Source organism: Rhinoderma darwinii, chromosome 8, assembly GCF_050947455.1.
Source record: "Rhinoderma darwinii isolate aRhiDar2 chromosome 8, aRhiDar2.hap1, whole genome shotgun sequence".
In the NCBI taxonomy this organism is placed as follows: domain Eukaryota; kingdom Metazoa; phylum Chordata; class Amphibia; order Anura; family Rhinodermatidae; genus Rhinoderma; species Rhinoderma darwinii.
Genome location: NC_134694.1, coordinates 108,217,467 through 108,235,589, shown reverse-complemented (window position 1 = coordinate 108,235,589; position 18,123 = coordinate 108,217,467). Strand labels below are relative to the sequence as shown.

At 42.8% G+C, this 18,123-nt stretch overlaps 1 protein-coding gene across 1 annotated transcript; it reads right to left on the bottom strand.

Annotated features, from left to right (window-relative positions):
* Window positions 1-5,047: 5,047 nt before the first annotated feature.
* TSPAN15 (tetraspanin 15) lies at window positions 5,048-17,152 on the bottom strand. Its single transcript, XM_075836260.1, has 8 exons — window positions 16,089-17,152; window positions 12,051-12,236; window positions 11,888-11,962; window positions 11,615-11,710; window positions 11,139-11,255; window positions 9,731-9,778; window positions 8,349-8,465; window positions 5,048-7,681 (listed from the first exon to the last, which is right to left on the bottom strand). The coding sequence occupies exons 1-8, from the start codon at window positions 16,173-16,175 to the stop codon at window positions 7,511-7,513; spliced, it is 897 nt and encodes a 298-aa protein (XP_075692375.1). The 5' UTR covers window positions 16,176-17,152; the 3' UTR covers window positions 5,048-7,510.
* Between the last annotated feature and the right edge of the window lie 971 nt (window positions 17,153-18,123).

Here is an 18,123-nt window from a genome sequence, read left to right as displayed (position 1 = left end):
ATAGATTCTCTATGGGGGTTTAGATCAGGCCAGTTTGCTGGCCAATCAGGCGCAGTGTTACTGTGGTTATTACACCAGGTATTGGTACTTTTGGCAGTGTGGGCAGGTGCCAAGTCCTGCTGGAAAATGAAATCAGCATCTCCATAAAGCTGTCAGCAGAGGGAATCATGAAGTGCTGGGAAATGTCCTGTTAGACGCTGCGCTAACTCTGGACTTGATATAACACAGTGGACCAGCACTGCTGCTCAGTGTCCAGAGTCCCGTTATCAGATGAAAGTAAAATTTGCATTTCATTTGTAAATCTCGGTCCCAGAGTCTGGAGGGAGAGTGGAGAGGCGTCAATCCAAGTGTCTTGTGGTCTCGTGTGACGTTTCCACAGTCAGTGATGGTTTGGGGGCCGTGTCATCTGCTGGTGTTGGTCACTGTGTTATATCAAGTCCAGAGTCAGCGCAGCGTCTAGCAGGACATTTCCCAGCACTTCATGCTTCCCTCTGCTGACAAGCTTTATGGAGATGCTGATTTCATTTTCCAGCAGGACTTGGCACCTGCCCACACTGCCAAAAGTGCCAACACCTGGTGTAATAACCACAGTAACACTGCACTTGATTGGCCAGCAAACTGGCCTGACCTAAACCCCATAGAGAATCTACAGGGTATTGTCAAGAGGAAGATGAGACCCCAGACCCAACAATGCAGAGGAGCTGAAGACCGCTATCAAAGCAACCTGGGCTCCCATAACACCTCAGAAGTTCCACAGGCTGATCGCCTCCATGCCACGCCGCATTGATACCACATCAGCAGTGCCACAGGCTGATCGCCTCCATGCCACGCCGCATAGATAACATCTCAGCAGTGCCACAGGCTGATCTCCATGCAACGCCGCATTGATAACACCTTAGCAGTGCCACCGGCTGATCGCCTCCATGCCACGCCGCATTGATAACACCTCAGCAGTGCCACAGGCTGATCTCCATGCAACGCCGCATTGATAACACCTTAGCAGTGCCACCGGCTGATCGCCTCCATGCCACGCCGCATTGATGCAGTAATTCATGCAGAGTCTGAGCCCCAACCAAGTATTGAGGGCAGATACTGGACACACTTTTCAGTAGGCCAGCATTTCGGTATTAAAAATCATTTTTGAAATTGGGCTTATATAATATTCTAATTTTCTGAGACACAAAATTTTGGGTTTTCATTAACTCTGAGGGTATGTTCACACAGTGTTTTCAGGCGTATTTTGGGGCATTTACGCCTCGAAAAATGCCTGAAAAAAAACGGAAGCTGAACGCCTACAAACATCTGCCGATTGAAATCAATGGGAAAAACAGCATTTAGTTCATAGTAAAAAAACGCTCCATAAAAAGAAGTAGCATGTCACTTCTTGAGGCGTTTTTTTGGAGCGGATTTTCCATTGAACACTATGAAAAACGCCTCAAAAAAAGCTCCAAATTAAAAGAAGCTTCGTATTTTCAGACGTTTTTGAGTTTGTGTGTGCACATACCCTTAGGGTATGTTCACACGCAGTCAGCAAAAACATCTGAAAATACGGAGCTGTTTTCAGGCGAAAACAGCTCCTGAATTTCAGGTGTTTTTTTTTAACAACTCGCGTTTTTCGCTGCATTTTTTATGGCCGTTTTTGGAGCTGTTTTTCAATGGAGCCCATGAAAAATGCCTCCAAAAACATCCCAAGAAGTGTCCTGCACTTCTTTTGACGAGCCGTCATTTTACGTGCCGTATTTTGACAGCGACGCGTAAAATAAAGGCTCGCGGGAACAGAACATCATAATTCCCATTGAAAGCAATGGGCAGATGTTTGTAGGCGTATTAGGGGCGTTTTTTCAGGCGTAATTCGAGGCGTAAAATGCCTGAATTACGCCTGAAAACACTGCGTGTGAACATACCCTCACCATAATCATCAAAAGAAAAAAAATGCTGGAAATAGATCCCTCTGTGTGTAATAAATGTATATAGTATAGGAGTTTTACTTTTTGAATTGAATTACTGAAATAAATTAACTTTTTGATGATATTCTAATTCATTGAGAAGGACGAGTATGTGTTTTTTATTTTCTTACCGAGAGTCTGTCTGGTCTCATGCAGACAAAAAGTGAAAGACTGTGCCGATAAGAGCCAATCAAATCCATGCTTTTATCTTATGACCAGCGTTGGAAAGACATTAGCCAGAGTTTAATTGGTTCTTATGCGCCACAGCACCATTTTTTTTATATAGGAGGTCCTTTGTACAATACTTTTTTGGCAAATAACTAAATACACCATAAAATGTATCTAATGTTTATTAATGACAATTACAAAATTAAAATCGTATTAATTAAAATATTTTCAGTCAATGTTAAAGCTCATTAAACCCCACAAAAAATATTTTGTATATACTGTACATTCATTCATACACACGCACATATATTATCCATAGGCAAACACACTGGCATAATTCAGTGCAATATTAAGCAATACCCTGTTACTGAAATGCACAACATTAACCAGCAAAACTACGCACCAGTAAGGCCGAATTCAAATAGAGGGTGTTTAAGGCTCTGTTCACATCTGCATCACGGTTTCCGTCTATAACAGAAGACTCAACTTATTCAAACGACCTTTGACTGGCCCTATTGATTCATAATGGGGTCCTTTGGGGGTACTTTTAAGGTTTTCATCATATGCTGCACTATTTTTGGTGTAATTTTTTTTTGTATTGAATGCGTGACATTTTTAAAGGTAATTTTTAAATTGGAGATGCAGCTTTCTATAGAACGTTTAAGGTCAGGTTTTACACACACAGCGTTTTCGGTAGCGTTTTTCATTGCACGTTTTTTGGTGGAAGGGAGTGTTAAACCCCTGCGGCCAGATGTTAGTTTAAAATCTATAGTAAGATATAAAAATGTCTGACTACAAATGGGGTCATTGGTGTTATCAAAAACGCAGCATGCTCTAGGTATGGCATTGTTCTTATTTTTATTTTATTTAGAAGCCTATGAAGAAGAAAAAAATAAAAGAAAAAACACCCAAGAAAAATCGCTGCACAAAAATACGGCACAAAAAAATACTTAAAATCATCTGGCGTTTTTTTATACGTGTTTTAAAACTGAAGAAAAAAGACAAAGCACGTTGTATTGGAGGCGTCAGGCGGTTCCTAAAAATAAAAAACGGAACAAAACAAGACGCTTAAACATTTTGGCTTTCTTTGTGGCTCTAAACCGCACCAACAGTGAACCCGCTCTATGGCCTCATGCACACGTGAAAGCCGGTACGGTGGCACACTGCAGTTCTTTACTACGCAGCCATAAGCACTTTGTGTGCCTCTGTACAGGATTTGAAGGCACAGTACGGCCACAGACGGCTATGGATGGCATATTACCGTACCATGCAACTCAGGATATATAGAGCCATGCGTCGTTGCAGGAATCTTAAGGGTTTGTCCACACGTAACGGAATTGCTGCAGAAAAACCCGCCCCGTTTCTAGAGTTTTTTTACTACAGAAAACGGTGCGGATTTTGCTGCATTTTTCTCAATGCTGGGGGATGGTGACATGTCCTCTGATAAACGATTCTGTCCACTTGCCGCAGCAGGAATTGACATGCTGCGGTAAGAAAAATACACACCGCAGTTCAATTTTCGGCTCAGAAATTTTACGCAGCAAGTTTTGGTAAATCTCATCCACTATGCTGCTACTGTATTCTGCTGCATTTTTTTCTGGGTGAAATTCCGGACGGAAAAACGCGGCAATTCCGTTACGTGTGGACGAGCCCTAACTCTGTTTACACTTTGAGCCTTCCGTTGGAGGTTGATGTCGGCACGAGGCCCTATGGATACGTTTGGTGAATGTGCCAGGAGCTTTTCTAGCAAATACACCAAATGAATTGTGAACAGAACCTTACTAGTAGAGACAAATTTCACACATAACACAAATTTTCTCAGTTTTACGGACAGTTTTTTGAAAAATGTAAAATGTCTGGTATATATTGCTTTAAATACACGACCCTTGACAAACTATATCACTGCAGGCTTTCCACAAACATGTGATTTCTGCCATACAAGTACATTGGTCAACGACCAATCAGTTGTGGCAACCATTTTGTGGACTAAAAGTACAGTCCATAAACCTTGTTGCCTATAGCAACCAGAGCAAAGCTTCAATTTGTTAAACTTCCCTGTGATAATGAAAGCTGCACTGTGATTGGTTGCTATGGGCAACAAGGCCTGCTTTTCTGTTAGACTATAATGATAAATGCGGCCTATGACTTTATACGCAACCAGACCCACATGCGCTAATTTACTTGAAATAGCCACAAAACATGGTCCCTAGTGAATTCACAGGCCACTCGTAACTAGTGGTTTAGATCAGGAACAGCCTACGTTTATAGCTCATTATGTACAGGTACTAAACCTGACTGAAGATGGAGCAGTTGACTCCATAGCAGGGCAAGGGCCATTTTATTTATTTTTTTCGCTATTTTTGGTAAATAATGCTCTAATATACTGCAGAACATCTCATTTTCAAAATATCTGCTTGCTGTCAGTTAATGGAAACATTTTTGCTTACATTCAGGGGCTAAAATCCCATCATACTGCTCACAATGGTGGCTCATTAGTCTGGATTCACTCGTGACATTTTTCCATCACGGATTTGGCTGTAGCAAATCCGCCACAAAATCTGCACGTGTTACATTAGTATTTGGAAGTCTAAACGCTGCAGATTTTATCCTTTGCACTGCAAATCCATAGCAAATGCAATGTAACATGCAAATTTTGCGGAGGATTCGCTGCAGCCAAATCCGCATTGGAAAAATTTGCCATTTGTGAATCCACGTGCTCTTCCTTGTAATGAACCGCAAGCAGCGCAAGATCAGGACAGATTTTCAGCCTCTGCATGCAAACAAGTATGTTTATATTCACTGACAGAAAGTCGAGATCTTGAAAAGAATGATGAATTGAAACACAAAAGTATATTAGAAAGTTACCAACGGATTAATCACTATTTGGTAGCATATAATGTCTTTTTTTTCTGGTGGGGGGGGGGGGGGGGTGATATAACATTTATTATTATGCCATCTCCATGGATTAGTTGTGGTTGCAAAATTAGATGACATTTTGCAAAACCTGCAGTTATATTTACAGTGAAATAGTATTGCATTTAAAGCATATCTTTCACCAGATAAACCCTCCATCTTGAACATCGAAATAAATCAGTGGCGCCTTGCTAAATAGAAGGGGAGGGGAGGAGCCGAAGGGGCAAGACCCCCTTTATGTAGTCTATATGCCCCATGTCTGGTGACAGATACCCTTTAAATTAGACACTAGTGGTTAATAGGAGTAAACACTAAAGGCACAACGTAGAGAAAGTACACAATATACAAACAAAATGGAGAGTACAGCCCCTATACAGTATCTACATGCAGTACAGGCGGCCATTTTGCAAAGAACCAATAATCACTAGGGTACAGTATACCAACGCACTAGGCACTGCAGCTGGGCAGCCATTTTAGAAGCTATACCACTTATCAAAATGCAACCGGACTTCTAGCAAAGACTTAGGGCAGCCATCTTGAACCAATTTTCAGTCCCGTTGCAGACATACGTGTGTAGGCCCTAGTTTTTAGCGAACCACGCAGCAATTTTTTGCATATAACCTTCACTGTGTATGGGCTGTAGGAACCCATTCAAAATATAAAAAAATAGACGATTATTGGCACGATACACCTGAGCAGAGACCAGTTAGTCTAAACGCAAAATTAATCTGAGGTTTTGACGTATTCTCCATGTAAACAAGACGGGAGACAAAACATACCAAGCTCCTTTCTACAACAGAACTCCGGCAGCTCTATGAGGTTCCAGGATTACGTTTAGCACCTTCTCAGACTGTATTACTATACAGTAGATTATAATACAACCTGGAAAAATCTGAAAATAACACCTCACTCTAGCTGGACATAGACCCATCATGTGTCTGTACATCCGGGTTATAATATGCACAGCAGTGGTAAGAGCAAGTACTTAAAGGGGGTTTCCATACTTTTATAAATAACGTTATTTGAAACCAGAATATGACACTTCTACCTTGTAAGGTAACGTCTGCACCAGACGGCCTCCAAGACATGATGTTGACGACCACGACTACTTTTGTTTGTGTACATACAGGATTTTCATTGACGATGAATGTGCACATAGATCTGCTATTGGCGTCCAAAATAGTACAGTAGTTTTCTTACAAGGTATGAGCAGATTATGTGTTCATGTCATGTGTCATGACTAAAGTGGTTATCTGGTTTTAAAAAAAACATTTCCAAACACCCCATTAGGGGATTCTGTGTTCGTGCGGGGCCTCCATCCATTGGTGGAGCAGCTACAAAGAGTCAATCTCTGCAGGACCTGACGGATTCGTGCATTACATGGACAGCCAATGTTCACCATGTAATGCTCTATTTCCCCTGTGGCGGCGCTGCAGGGAAAATGAGCACTTGCTGCCTTTTTCCCCTGCAGGTTACAGCGGATTGCTAGGGGTCCCAGCATCGGGACAACGTGTGATATGCTTACTTTAAGGGTACCCTTTAAAATAGTAAAAAATAATTGACAACCCCCTTAAAAAGGTGTTTCATGAAGACAGTCCCTGTCCATATGACCTATAAGGGTATATGGACATGATAGACGGGGACCGCACTTGGTACCCCCTCTATGAGCCATAATAAAAACCTGCAAGGGAAATGCCTGACCACTACTTCCCCTGCCAAAATCAGCATGATGCCAGGTGCAGGACCCATTCTGAAAGAGGTTGTCCCCGATGAGAGAACACCTTTAAGGCTCAATTCACACGAGGCGGAAATGCTGTGGATTTTCCGTTCCTGCCGTAAAATCTGCATGCTATAGTTGCGGATTTTGATACGGCTTTCAGAAAAGTGAAAATTGACATGGCAGGGACTGTAATCCGTAGCAGGTTTTCTACACGGAAAATCGACAGCATTACCGTCCCGTGTGTATTCAGCATTTTTCTAGCGCTCTGAACTCCGCTAGATGATCATGAGGTACGAATTGTTCCTCCCTCCCCAAAAAACTGATTTTTTTTTTAGATAATATCGAAATCTGACGTAATCATTTCCACATTTAAGTGTTGATCACACGTCAATATATCACCACAGGATTTTTAGGTCTTTCACCCGGAAACCATAGAGTGCAGTCATGACAGTGTCTCCATTTTCTATATAACCGAGATGAAGTCTCCTTAGAGTGCACTTCAGGAAAGTCCTTACGACTGTAATTCAATTTACAGCGTCTCTGATAACCGATACAGTGAAGTTCCTTTTCAGAACAGTCACAATTCAGTCCTGATTGTCACCCGTCAACCGTAGTGGGAAATGTCGTTTTTCATAAGAATCCATCACCTGTTTATAAATGTGACCCAACGGCTAGGACCGGACATGATTTCCAATGTTCCAGGTGGGCTCTGGGGTTAATGTTTAGTGTTTGTTAGCACAACTATTCCTGGAGGTGAAGACGCTCAGGCTGTAGATTCCTGCCCTGGATAGCACCGGCAGCAGCCCACAGCGGAGAACTCAATCTCATTTCTGGTGGTCTCACCATCCAGGAGAACATCTGCAGAACTGTTCCATTCACTGATGATATCTTCTACCCGGCTCACATAAAGCAGACATAGGAGGACACCAAGGAACTAATAGAAAGATGAAGACAGGGTCACAATGTAAAAACGTATGTATACAATATATAATGGCGTACGGAAAATGAGGGTTACAAGGTCAACGACACTTAATGATTGCTCTGGAAATGGCTGCGGAATATGTTGGCCCTATATAAGCAGAAGGAAATAATAAATGGCCACAGACTCTGGATGGGTCAAATGGCCAAATCAAAGACCTTCCCGGTCCATCCTAGTAGCATGCACTAGAAAAAGTCTAAAGGGGTTTTCTGGTATCATGTAAATAAAGTGTAATCATCGTATAACAAAAAAATCTTCAACCGTTTTAATTTAGATCTCTGCTTGCTGTCAGCGCACAGTAAAATTATTCTCTACATCTACAGACTCAAAACTTTTGAAGACCTAATACTTCAAGACACGGAGTGTTATACCCTGTCTGGGAAATCCTCTGCGAGCTAAATATAGGACATCAGCACAAATCTCTCTCCTGAAACTTTGCTACAATGTATCAGTGCAGATAAAAAAAGTTTAGCTCATAGGGGATTGCCTAGCCACCCAAAATACGGGGATATAGCAGCTGCATTAGATAGCATGCAGCGCAGCCACGGGTGGGTGAAGGCACATACACTGATGGTACAATGAACTGCACCTCCGATGCACCGTATACAATATATACACTCACCTGTGGGAGTAGGATACCCAGTAATGCTCCGGCCATGATTGTGTAATTATCCAAGAACCAAATAATGACGGCATCAGTGCAGCCCCTGACGTAGATAAACTGCTGAGCTGCCGGTCTCTGAACAAGAGAGGGACAATATGGTGTCAATGACTGTCAGAGGGAATAAATCAGGCAGCACAAGAAATAGTGGCAGGATCAAAGAGTAAAACTTATGGGGCAGGGACCAAAGTCACAAGGTGGTCAACGTGACCTAAGAAGAGGGGCCTCGGAAGAACATTAGCCTATGAGAGAGAGAAAAAGCGCTACAGGACCCATGACTGGACTGGGTGATCTTCTGATGGGCCTGACATGATAATAGGGCCCAGCAACAACAGAGGCCATGAGGTGTGGCAGTACAGAATCCCATCTGAAGGTGACAGTGGGGTTGGTCACTTGTTGAGGCTATCCCTTTTGTTGGGGGGAGACGGGGGACGACAACTTATTTTACACATTGGTTGTGATGAAACTAAAAGGAAATGTGGACTTGTTCAGTACAGCTGGAAGAAGACCCCTTAGAATCATTGCCAATGGTGGGTCCACGGTACATCCGTCCTACATGATACAGTAATCCAACCAAGCACTGGACCAAGCATGGAGGGAGAAAGCAGGAGTACATTGGAAAACCTCCATATGACTGACATCATTAATTTTTTTTAATTTTTTTATTTTTTTTTAAGGATAAAGATAGGGGGGAATTTATCAATGATCATACGCTAGTATTATGTCGTTTAAAAAATAAAATAAAAATAAAAAAGTCTCAAAATATGGTGAACGCCACAGTTGTGCAATAATTTGCAACTTTTTGCTGCTTTACCCCGCATGCGGCACTTTCTAAAAAAGTGGACAGCGCTTATAGTAAAGTTTGGGTTTTACCCACAGCCTGACAAATTTACTATAATTTACGCCAGATGCAGGCGTAAATTATTGCAGAAATCTACGCCAGCTCGTAGCTCGGACAGCCAGTGATGCGGCTAATTTATGAAGAGGCGTGCACCGCTTATTAGGCGCATTATACTCGACACTTTTTTTTTTTTTTATTAAGACTGGCATATGAAACACCAGTCTTAGTAAATTCCCCTCCATAGTATTATGCTTCTGTCCGAGGATGGGCAGATGTCTCAGTGACGCTGGTGTCGGTTTATGGACCTTTTGTAAGACTGGTCTTTCCAGTCGTCATCAGGTAAAGCACTAAAGAATTAACAAGACGTGCCTTTCATCACCGGAAAATAGGCCTAATCTGGTCAAAGTGGAAGACATATTTAGAATCAAAGCAATAAGCAAAGTATTAGCAAGAGTGAATATATAGACAGTAGTACAGATAAGTAATGTCCTCCAGTACATACGTTATACTTCATGGCATGGTATCCGCACAATGTATTCAATACTGCTGTCTGCAAGAAAGAGTAAAGCAGCGATCACTGGGATGAAACCGGTTACAATCTGTAATGTTGTTAGACTGGATTCCATGGTTTGACGTTTTTCTATAGAAATTGTAAGGGTGCCCAGAGCTTCCAAATTCGGCGGAAGGGCTGGTTACCTAAGGAGTATGGGGTATCCAGACCCTCGCCCTGACTGCAGATGTCACGGAAAAGAAGGATCGTGCATGTCATATTTCAACATGCCGATCCTTTCTTCCTATGAGATCTTTTATAAGTGTATGGGTAGCTTAAAGGGGTTGAACAGGTTGGGAGCTGTTTTTTTTTTATACTAATGACCTATACACTGGATAGGACATCAGTATATGATCGGTGGGGATCTGACAACTGGACACCATGAGCTATTCCAGCTGCCGGAAGCTATGCAGGGGTTGGTACCTGAAACTGAAGGCTCCGACAACTGCATAGCAGCCGTGCTGCAACTCTGCTCCTATTCACTTGAATTGGAGTAGAAGTGCAGTACGGCCACTATACAGTTGTCGGAGCCTTCTGCTTCCCACCCCTACATCGCTACCGGTGATCGGAGGCAGCCAAAACAGCTGATCAGTGCGGGATCGGACTCCCACGATCATATACTGATGATCTATCCTGTGGATAGGTCATAAGTGTATATAAAAAAACAACAACCCGGACAACCCCTTTGTTTACACGTACAAAAAGAAGTAGCTGAAAATTACGGAGCTGTTTTAAAGGGAAAATCTCCTCCAAAAACGCCTCAAGAAATGACACGCTCCTTTTTATGAGGCTTTTTTTCCAGCAGCGTAAAAATACACCTCAGTGTGTTTCCCATCAATGGGAAGCTGCTTGTAGTGTTTTTCTAGGTGTATTTCAAGGCGTTTAGGCTCAGAAATACAGCTGAAAAAAAAACTACGTGTGAACATACCCAAGGCCTCTGAAGAAAGAACAACTTGTCAGGTCGTTTCCAAATGTTAATAGTCAATACCATTTGATAAAGAATATGATTGGTACAAGACTAACCCTAAGTTTTCCCTATACCCTCCAAAAACAACGAAGTAAAAACTGCAATACCAGACATAGCCTCTGGAGAAGAGTGGTGCTGTTTCTGGAAGAAAGTTTTTCTTTTCTCTCTCATACAACCCCTTTAAAAACAACCTATATCCAGAAGGATAGAAATTCCACCTCAACATAATGTCCATCTCTAGTGAGCATTGAGTCATTTCATGGGGAAAGTGATTTCTACAATGGGGAAAGTGTCAAGATGGCACTGGTGCCGCGCTCTCCCTTCCGCCATTTTTCATTCATACTTGGAAATTATATTGAAGGCTCCGGGTTACAGTCGTTAGGATGTCATTACCTTGTTGGTCATGCAGCAAGTATAGGGAACTCCACATGCAAGAGGCCCGGGGGCTGAGCAGGAGTGATACTCATTCTTTTCCCAGTCTGTGTACTCCGCTCCCCCACAACACTTGAACTGGAAGCAACAACAGATTTCAAATCATTAAAAAAACATCATCGATGTAACTAACAGTAAAAGTCCCCTTCATATATTCCGATATTTGTCCCCCTTCCCTTCATCCTGGTAACGTAACCGAACTAGTATAGGAGAGCCATGTAATCATAGAGGAACTGGACTTCATAACAAAATTAATTTGTAGTCTGATTCTTATGAGGTCTGGTGTCACTATGATTGCAATGCAGTACCACAGGGCAGGAAGGGTTGTCATGTGGACATGTGCACAGACTTGTAACGTCAATCTCGGGTAACTTAGTACAGTAATCATTTCTTTATGCGTAGGTAAATCAGTGAGAAACTAAATCTATATTATTCACCTGCTTTTGTACAAAGTCCATGATATTTTTGAAGTCAAGATCATCGTAGTAATTCTGTATTCCCTTCCGAATGTTTTTATTCAGGAAATCCATGGTCTGGTATAAAAGAGAGAGATGTTATTATTGATCTGTGGATTGGTTCAGGTGCTCCCCTGATCTCTCGTAAACACATAGGGCATTGCCAGAGACCAGGGGTTAGACGACTGGTATAAAAGGGCACCAAGGGCAGGATGGCGAGCAGATGGTAAGCACGCACAATAGTTGGGTCCTCACCTGATTTCGAAATATCAAACCAATGACCCCCCCAGTCAATTCCAACAGAAGGCAGACCCCCAGGGTATACATGAACTGCAAACGTAAAACAGGAGGTAAATACACAGCTCCAATATGGCCATCAAAGCTAGCGCGTACAGATAACAATGACGAGGACACTCACCACTTGGAGTAGGCACAGGTTATCTCGGAGTGAGGCCAAGACTCCAATGAAGGATACAACAAACATGACCACTCCCAACAGGATAAGGATGATGGCAGGAGCAAGGAAGGCGCCATGTAAAGTCTTATATTTCTGCCTCTCTACTTCAGCATAGATCCCAATAGCCAGGACAAGCGCACCTATCAGCTGGGAAGAAAAAGACCACGATAAACTAGACAGACCATATAATAAAATAAATAAATGCAGTTTTCAAGATCTCTGCTTGCTTTCATTCAGTAGGAACCTTCATTGGTTACTTCCAGTAAATAAAAACCTGTCCCGGTCATGTAATTGACACACAGGACAGATTTGTATTCAATAAAAGTAAACACTTACGGTTCCCGTTAAATGGCAGCAAGCAGAGATCTTAAAAAACATGAGAAATTGATGCAGAAAAACTATAGGAAAATTGTCAAACTTTTTATTGTACAGAGAAAAAAAAAAACATTTCCTGAAACTATAATACCATTTTAGTCAGACTGCAAGACCATACAAGATGTGGGGACAAGGCATGGAGCTCTCAAGGGTTTCTTGCCCTATTTCTTATTACCTATGATGTATACATAACATTCTTGGAAATGAATAGGTGCGCAGTTTACCTTACGCTGCATACTTTATGTGAAAGAATGTCACCAATACCCTTCACAAGCCTGGACCTGACTACAAAAATCCCCCCTCTCATAATTATGCGGGAAGCTTCTCCTTTCATCTATAGACATTATCACAAGAAAGCTGGGGGTGGGGTATAGCGAAACTACAGAAAGTTAAAATAATGTATAAGGTAAATTCTTCCTCTCCTTGACTTTCAGGACGAGACAAAGTATACTATGTGTGACACATTTGGATTGCCACCGTTTCAATAAATCATTTATGTATTCAACCTAAACAATGATTATGTCTCTCTGGAATTTTCTCATCTACCTACAAATAACGTAATAATATTAAATCCTCAAATATTAGAATAAAAGGGACCTGTAAGTAAATGTCCCCTTGTGCTCCTCCTATACTTGTTGTCCACTTTGAACCATCTCTTTTTGTAAGAAGGTTCCCCCAATTATAAGCTAATCACAGGATTTTCCACAACGATCCGCTGTGATCTCTGGGGGAATAGGTCAGTAAGTGTTCAATTTCCCTACAGCGCCACCGCAGGAGAAATGTAGTATTAAACAAGGTCCGTTGAAATCAATGATCTATAACGCATAGAAATGCTGTGTCCTCCAGAGATACGCTCTTTGTTGCCACTTTCTGCTCTGGCTAAAGAGTAGGATCCTATATTGGGTTCCTCCTCAAATACCTAATTTTTCCCAAACTAGGTATTTGAAAATGGGTTTTCTTATCCCGACAACCTGTTTAAGTTGCCACAGAAATTAAATTGTCTGCAGAACATCTATCAATCATCTATAGGCTCAGTGCCTGATGAAGGTCAATTGTGACCGAAACGTCGCACCAAGCCACTGGCATAAAAATAAAAAATAAGATCACATCATCTTCAAACGTGTGTGCCGAACACTTTCTAATTGTGATTTGGGTTGGGACCCTATTCGTGCACCTATCTGTTCTAGTGCAATCTGAACCACTCCGAATCATCTCTAAGGGTCTAGGAGACCCTTTCCTCATTGGGGGAAAACATGGATGGATTATATGGGTCTGATCCTATGGTTTCCCTCACAGATAAGTGGCATCGTATGTAAGGTAGCCGCTTTTCTCTTGCACAGAATCAACATGATATTATTGAAGTTGTGCGTGACAGCCATCTAGACATTGCTGCCGTGGGAAATCAGGACACCCCCACACACATCAGATAGTCGGCCTGTCCCGTCAAAATCGGCGGGACAGGCCGATCATCAGGGATCATCTGATGTGTATTCCATATAATGTAATATTGTTAATATTTAGTAAGTGCCATATAGTGCTGCATGGTTACAAGTTACTGGCAATGTCCTGACCATTTTCCAGTAGGTGTGTCATTAAGATATAAGGCCGTCGCTGATAACACGGCACTCCTTGCTGGAACAGGTACTGATAAGGGGGGGGGGGGGTCACACAAAAATATAACAATAAACAGGGAGAAAAGACTCTTACACGACTCTCTACACAAAGCAATAAGTTAACTGCAACAAGAAATAGTTTACAATTGTCTGATATTCTAATTGTGATACTTCAAAAATTTATTGTGGTGGCACAACATTTAGTGATAAAATAGCATTTTCCAGAATTTAGGTGGTCTACCCCTCCTAAGTTTCACTTACCTGCTTAACGCGGAGCACAAGATCCTTCATCTTTAAACAGACCTCCCCTAAAGTCACGGGTGGCCGTTGCAAGATGGCGGAGGATCTCAAAATTGGCGCCAAACAGGAAACATTGAAGGGGGTAGACCACATAGAATCAAGACAAAAGTTCACTTGAAAGGGGAAATTTGGTACAAATGATCTTCTGATATGTCATAGATACATGTGAGAAGGTCATAGGTCTCTGATGTCGGTCCACCAACAATTCCAAGAACGAATGGATTCTATGGGGTATTGAAACCCCTTTGGCACTACTCAGAGATTTCTGGTACTTCATCAGATTTCTCTACAGTACCGACAACAGGGATTCCGCTCAAGGAGTAGCCACTGACGTCACTGTCTATATATGGACAGTGATATCAGGGCTTCTCTCTAGGAGCGGAATCCCCGGCCTATGCTCTGGCTGGGGTTTCCGCTCCTAGAGGGAGTCCCAATGGCGCTATCTACAGGGGGGGTGGCTCTATCTAAAGGAGTGTGGCACTATCTACATGGCCACTGTGGCACTATATAGGGCACTATATACAGGGGACACTAGTGCTATCTACATGGGCACTATATACATGGACTGTCACTATCTACAAGGGCACTGGCACTAGGGGCAGCTAAGGGGGCTTTATACTGTATAAGGGCAGCAACTTGGTATTATACTGTGTGGGAGGCACTATGGGAGCAGGATACTGTGTGGGTGAACCAGGTGTGTATGGGCAGGCATTGCGTGGGATTGGAGTCGTGGCTCAAAAGGAAAACACATTGCAGCGGCGCGCTGCATCGGTAATCCCTATTTGTGATATGTGAAAGTTGGGAGGTATGCCTTGTGCTGCCTTCACACAGGGTCTTTGGAGTTTTAAACTGCACCAAAAAACCAAACATCTAACATGTTTTTGGTGGTGTTTATTTATTTAAACATTCGTTATTTGGGTGTTTTTCCATGTCCTATAGAGCAGCCTTTGAGTAAAATGACAGAACAAGCACCATGCCATAGAGCACAAAAGAAAAAGAAAAACCACCACTGACCCGAAAACTGCCACAAGCCAAAACGCTGTGCATGTGGACTCTATTATTTTACGGTAACATCTGGCTGCAGAATTTTTTGGGAAAAAAAAATAGAACTCGCACAAAAAGAAAAAAGGCCGTGAAAAATGTAGGTGTTGCGATTATACAATATTCAGGCAGCAGGGAAAGGCTTCCCTGCTTTGCCCTGACTGGACTGATCCCATTCATGGCCCCAAATATACAGTCATCTTATTGCCGCCTTGCTCTACTTTTTATGTTAATTTTATTCTATGTATAAACTGTATTAATGTAAAATGCTCAAGTTCGGATTCAGTCTATAGTCTTACAAGGTGAAACACACCTTGAGTAAGGAAGTTGGGTAACTGCCTTGCTATTGGATCCCCTCCAACTGGTCCGGCTAGTTTTATTGATTTTTCTTGTGTGCGTTTCACCATTATACAATAAGCAAATATGTAACAGCATAACCCGTACTCCTGAAAACCATAACCCAAGACTAAACCCTAATCAAATCACCTGCAAATATAAGAAAGTCAACTATATGGACATGCAATGGATAGGACATAGACTAGGCGGCAAAACCAAGAATCTACAGGACTCCATTTCTGTTCACTAAAATGAATTGGTTAAAGTGCTGCACACTACTATAAGATCCTAGTCACACAAGTCAATACAGTCCCACCCGAGAAAGGCAACTTACCCAGAATATTGTACAGTATGCAATGAGGGTGAATTTAAGACACAGGTATGGGAATCTGGAGCAGTATCGAACCTCTTCAGTAGCCATAAGCGCAGCTCAGGTGTTTCCTTACACTACTGGAGACTTCCTTAGCAGCACAGGTGTATGGGACCTTCCTGGGAGCCTCCTCAGTAGCAACCCTACCTTTCTTGCATAACAGGTGAGTAGGACTGTTTTTGCAGCACAGGTAGAGCAGAACCTTGCTTGCAGCCCAGAAAGTGTAGGGGAGCCTCCTCGCAACTCAGGGAGAATAGGGGGGAGTCTCCTCGCAACTCAGGGAGAATAGGGGGAGCCTCCTCGCAGCCCAGAGAGAATAGGGGAGCCTCCTCGCAACTCAGGGAGAATAGGGGGAGCCTCCTCGCAGCTCAGGGAGAATAGGGGAGCCTCCTCGCAGCCCACAAAGAGTAGGGGAGACTCCTCGCAGCCCAGGAAGAGTAGGGGAGCCTCCTCGCAGCTCAGGGAGAATAGGGGAGCCTCCTCGCAGCTCAGGGAGAGTAAGGGAGCCTCCTCGCAGCCCACAAAGAGTAGGGGAGACTCCTCACAGCCCAGGAAGAGTAGGGGAGCCTCTTTGCAGCTTAGGTAGAGTAGGGGTAAACTTCTCGCAGCTCAGGAAGAGTAGGGGAGCCTCCTTGGAGCAGGTAATTGCCGGTCTGTATCCGCTGTCAGCATGCACAGGTAAATTGCAGTACAGAATGAATGTGAGCAGGGATAGTACAAGTTTCTCTAGGGGTGTGTATGGTTGTATAGGAGGAGCCGGGCTGTGTATTCAGCTGCACACTGGGCTTTGACGGGTGTGTTTAGGAAGATGCAATGTGTTGTGATGGGCGGTTGTGTAGTGTGACTTGCGGCTGTAATGTTGTTGATGAGTCTTAGTCACACTAGGAAGCAGGAAGCTGGATTATCCGGGATTGAGCAGCAGGCAGGAGTTGAGTGCGATGTGCAGTGCTTTGTGTGTATTAGGAGTTGGCCTCTGGCAAAAATAGATCCTGTCAGTTTATTGCAATGGGTGGGCTTCCCCTGGCAAGCTGTGGGGCTTCCCTTAGCGGTGGGCTGGCACTAATAATTGATTGGCCATGCCAGTTTGTTGCTGTGTCTCCTCCCAAGGTGTGTCAGGGTATGACCACAGCCTCAGCTGACTCCTAGTTTATCCTTCTGATCAAGCTGGAGCTCCACAGAAACCGCACAGAATGTTACTGCTGACATTGCAGAGATCACACAATCCATACATCCGTGCTGTGCGCCCGCTCTGTCCTGAAATATGTCACTAGTAAATCCAGAGTCATAGAAATACAATACATCTTGGAAAAGGTATCATTTTAGCAGCAACGTATTTTACCGCGCGGCACCCAGAGTTCACCCAGTCCCTGTTATGATCACATACATAGGATGTATTTTTTATTTATTTAGTTTTGCAGATTTGGTTTTGTTTTTTTTGCAGCGATTTGTGTAATTGCAGCAAAACCAAAATAGTTTTTTAGAAACCGCTACCGTTGTACTGCGATTGCAAAAAGGCAATATAGGTAACTTATTCACACAGTGCAGTTTTGGTGCAGTTTTTTTAATGCAGTTTTTGGAGCCCAACCAGGGGTGGATCGTAAACGGAGGGGAAGTATATAGGAGATATTCTACTTTTTTTTTTTTTATCCATGCCTGGTTGTGACTTCAAAAACTGCACTGTGTGAATAGGGCCTTAAGCGCAGGATCACACGTGTAGTTTTGATGCAGTTTTTGGCTCAGGGTCCATTCAGACGTCGTAGTAAAAAAATAAAAAAAACGCATCTGAAGACCGCATGCATTATTACCGTGAATTGGTGCATTTTTCCATGCGCTTCTCAACTGTAACGTCTGAATAGACCCTCATTTTTTTAAAGGGTTGAATAGCATAGTAGGCTGCGCCATTCCATCCTCAGGGATCACGCCAAAAACTTATATTGCACAGTATACTTCTTTTTTTTTTTAAATGGGGGACAGATTAAAATTGTGATTGTGATTTTCT

What these genes read in the sequence shown, in the direction of transcription:
- TSPAN15 (XM_075836260.1), bottom strand. Translation starts at nt 16,175, where the DNA reads ATGGCTACTGAAGAGGTTCGATACTGCTCCAGATTCCCATACCTGTGT. An exon ending in GTTTGATATTTCGAAATCAG is followed by an intron (nt 11,711 to 11,887) that starts GTGAGGACCCAA and finishes CTTTTATACCAG; the next exon opens with ACCATGGATTTCCTGAATAA. An exon ending in ACCATGCCATGAAGTATAAC is followed by an intron (nt 8,466 to 9,730) that starts GTATGTACTGGA and finishes TCTCTTGTTCAG; the next exon opens with AGACCGGCAGCTCAGCAGTT.